Raw genomic sequence first — 4059 nt, forward strand, 5'->3', positions numbered from 1 at the left:
AGAGGCGTTCGACTTCGAAGCCAATGCCCAATCTTCAATGGACATTTGGCACCGACGCCTTGGACACCCAGCAAGTAAAGTTGTGCAACAAATTCTTCAAAGTTGTAATTTGCTCAAAGAAATGAAAAGTACCTTCCATTTTTGTCAAGCTTGTCACTTGGGAAAGAGTCACAAACAACCTTTTTCTTCATCTACTACTGTTTACAATGAGCCTTTTGCCTTGATTCATTCTGATTTGTGGGGGCCCTCTCCGGCATTTCTCGGAGCGGTTTCAGATACTATGTAAACTTCATTGATGCTCACTCAAAATACACATGGATTTACCTACTAAAAACTAAATCTGAAGTCTTTGACACTTTCGTTTACTTCAAAAAAATGATTGAAAACCAGTTTAATACAACCATCAAAATCGCGAACCCACCATCGACACATGGGAGCAAATGAAGTCAATCTTGAGGAAAAGATTTGTGCCAAGCCATTACCACCGAGGAATTTATACCAAACTTCAACGACTCAACCAAGGAAGCCGAAGTGTGGAAGAATACTACCAAGAGATGGAAATGTTGATGAGCCGCGCCGACATATAGAGGAGGACCGAGAACAAACAATGGCTCGATTTCTAGCCGGGCTCAATATCGACATCGCCAACGAAGTAGAGCTCCACCACTACGTAGAGCTTGAAGAAATGGTCCACATGGCAAATATCATAGAGAAACAATTAAGAGGAGGAAGCAATCGATCCTTCAAGACCGCCGAAAAGACTCCTTGGAAGACGCCCTACCAACAACGAGAAGATAAAGGATCAAGCTCCTCCAAAATAGTGGATCCACCATCGCCCACGCCACTCACTCATGATGTTCAAGACAATACCGGCATCAACATGTCAAGAAATAGTGACATAAGGTGCTTCAAATGCCAAGGTCGAGGACACATCGCTAGCCAATGTCCAAACAAGCGCACCATGATCTTGACGGAAAATGGAGAGTACGCCACCGATGAAGAGTCGACGGAAGAAAAAGAAGAGAACGAAGAAGATCCGGCCAATGACATCCCAAAAAGTCTCACACTTGTGAATCGTCGGTCCTTAAGTGTGCTCGCTAAGGAAGATGACGACGCTCAACGAAAAACAATCTTCCAAACACGGTGCTTCATCAAGGACAAGGTATGTAGTTTGATCATTGATGGTGGTAGTTGTACCAACGTGGCTAGTACTACCTTGGTCGACAAGCTTGATTTATCGATGACCAACCACCCACGACCATACAAGCTCCATTGGCTCAACATTAATGGAGGTGTTAAAGTTGTTCAACAAGTTGTCGTTCCATTTAAAATCGGAATATATGAAGACAAGATTCTTTGCGACGTGGTTCCAATGAAGGCCGGACATTTACTACTCGGACGGCCATGGCAATTCGACCGGAAGGTATCTCACAACGGCTTCACCAACAAGTACACTTTCCACCACAACCACCGCGACATCACTTTGTCACCACTTTCTCCAAAAGAAATTTTCAAAGACCAACAACAAATGTGCCAAGAAAGTGAGGTAATAATAAAAAAAAAATTAAAAAAAAATTAAAGGAAAAGACAATTTGATTTTAGGGCAAATCCTTCTCAACCCGGAGGGAATGATGACGACATCTCAAGCATCAATGTGAAGAAAGACCAATGGACTCATCAACAAATTTGGATTTACTTGTTTGTAACCTCTAGCTTTTAATTTTCATTACTTGGTGGTTATGTTTTTTTTTCATTCATTTGGTTTTATAACCATTGAATTAGAATATGTATGGTTTGTGTCTAGAGGTTATTATCTAGACTATATATGTGTGTGTAAGCTCTAGTATGGGCATCTTGGAAGATATATGAAAAAAGTGTGTTTGTGTGTTTAGTGAGGATTCTCTTAGTCTAGAACTTATCAAGAATTTGTGCTCAAAATTCTTGTGGCGTTCGTCCGATTTATCGATGGGAATTCCGCAACCCATCGTGGCATCATTCGATCCATCCTAATTTGAAAGTTTCGAGCACGAAAGCTTCGTCTATATCACAACCTTCCGATAGACGGTCCGCTCAAATTTGAACTCCGACGAATTCACATCAATTATGGACACCATATACAAAAACCCCATGAACATAATTTTTTTTTTTTAAGAGCTGGCGTTCACTCGCTCTCGTTTGTCGCCTCCACTTTTCTCTCTTTTTTGGCCAGACATCTTGGTTTTAGAGACAGCAAGGAATTCCGCTTGGAAAATCAGGGTATTGTTCACGATAAATCCATTTGACTCGTCGTGAAGATCCTCCAACGGCATAAGCTCAGTGAAGTGGCTGAACGGACTTTCGTTCGGGGGTTCAAAACATGAGCTCTCTGCAGCATATAAAAAGGATCCATTAGAATATGTAATGCTAATTAACCAATTTAAACGTTTCACATTGCTAAACGCCCAATCTCTTACAATATGTAGTTATGCGTATGCTCCGATGTAGAATTCTATTGTAAATGCTACTTCCTTATAAAATTGGGACCTCTACTACATAATTAGAGTGGTGAGATTAGCAATGGTCTAACACCTTAAATATAAAAAAATGCTTATTATTTTTTAAGGAAATTACTCGACTACCGGGTTAATTTTTTTTTTTTTCGAGAATATCTCATGTCTCATTATTATTCCAAGGATATTTTTTAAAGCTTTTCCTGTTATATTTGACCTTTTTTTTTATTGTTCACCGTTTCCTTTAACTTTTTCTTGGTTGTTTACCGTCTAATTTCATATAACTATTAAATCATCTGAAAACTAAAAAAAAATGAGGTTTTTATAGAATATTCAATAATTGAGGTATTCAGTGACTTATCATCTTTAAACGATATATGTGTGAAATTTTCCTTATTTTTTTTTAACTGTGAGTATCTGATTTTACCCAACTAAGCCCGCTAGTCTAAATCCTTGGGATCAATAGTAAAATGCATTTCTTTTGTTTTACAATTTTAGACACAAATTATAGCACTCAATTGGATTGTTTGGTATTGTGCATCAAATTATACATTTAGCTCGATTTTTTTAACACTACATTGGACATGCTCTTAGTAGGCAAATTTGGTAACAATTGCAACAAAAAAAAAGGGTGGACATACCTGTGCGCTCAAAGTGTTTGCCATTGATTTGATCGAGCACTCTCAGCTTATACTCTGCGTAAACCGACCCGCGAATTTCACCAAATGTCACCGGAGATAGCTCCAATACCATTGATCTTATAACTCTCATACTTCCTTCCGGAACGACTGTCGGAAGAATCGTAAACACCCTACAGAAACCCGGCACAACAACACTAATAATTATACCAACAAAAAAAAAAAAAAAACGCAAACACCAGAGAAAAACAAGACAAATCACGCACCACTTATTCGTTTTGTCCGAAGTGAAAACTTCGGACTTGTGCGATTCGTTCCCCAGCTTGGAGAAGTCCTTGATCACCCAAGTGAAGATTCGGTTGGTTATTTCTGTGAGATTAATAAGCTCAACTTGGTGAGCAAGCCTTTACAAACTTGGAGAGCAAGCAAACTTGATGAACAAGCAAACTTGATGAGCAAGTAAACTTGATGAGCAAGGATACTTGATGTTTCATTTCCTATAAATAGCCATAGTTGTATGCATTTCATTTAAAACTAAAAAAAAAACTTGTATTTGACATATTATCTTCTAAGCAAAGAGAAAGAACTTTTCTCCCAATATAGTGTTCTCCTTATTCCCATTTTAACTCTTTATCATTACTTTGGTAACGATCTTATATTTGGAACCAACATTTGGTATCAGAGCCGATGCCGAAGTACATGGAGTCACCTAGCAAATCCACCGGAGGAGACACAACGGCGACGAATATCGGGAAGGAAGGAAACGTGACGCTCAACTATCCGATGCTCACGAAGAGCAACTACTCAGTGTGGGCGTTGAAGATGCGGGTGAATCTACAGGCGCAAGGCGTTTGGGAGGCCTTAGAAGATGGAGTTGTCGAAGTACGCCAGGATAGAATGGCTCTCGCCGCCATCTATCAGGGAGTTCCGGA

The 4059-nt window shown here is 39.5% G+C and overlaps 1 protein-coding gene across 1 annotated transcript; it reads right to left on the reverse strand.

The window, feature by feature from the left end:
• Positions 1-2129: 2129 nt before the first annotated feature.
• LOC149388453 (ubiquitin C-terminal hydrolase 12-like) lies at positions 2130-3748 on the reverse strand. Its single transcript, XM_089622437.1, has 4 exons — positions 3715-3748; positions 3394-3496; positions 3131-3324; positions 2130-2365 (listed from the first exon to the last, which is right to left on the reverse strand). The coding sequence occupies exons 1-4, from the start codon at positions 3746-3748 to the stop codon at positions 2148-2150; spliced, it is 549 nt and encodes a 182-aa protein (XP_089478563.1). The 3' UTR covers positions 2130-2147.
• Between the last annotated feature and the right edge of the window lie 311 nt (positions 3749-4059).

Source organism: Urtica dioica, chromosome 8, assembly GCF_054948205.1.
Source record: "Urtica dioica subsp. dioica isolate 48M chromosome 8, U.dioica_male_clone48M_v1_H2, whole genome shotgun sequence".
NCBI lineage: Eukaryota > Viridiplantae > Streptophyta > Magnoliopsida > Rosales > Urticaceae > Urtica > Urtica dioica.

Excerpts from the sequence above, each read along its gene's own strand:
- LOC149388453 (XM_089622437.1), bottom strand. The coding sequence starts at position 3,748 with ATGGGAATAAGGAGAACACTATATTGGGAGAAAA. Across the intron at positions 3,325-3,393 it reads TCGGACAAAACGAATAAGTG|TGTTGTTGTGCCGGGTTTCT; the intron begins GTGCGTGATTTG and ends TATAATTATTAG. Across the intron at positions 2,366-3,130 it reads CAAACACTTTGAGCGCACAG|AGAGCTCATGTTTTGAACCC; the intron begins GTATGTCCACCC and ends TATATGCTGCAG.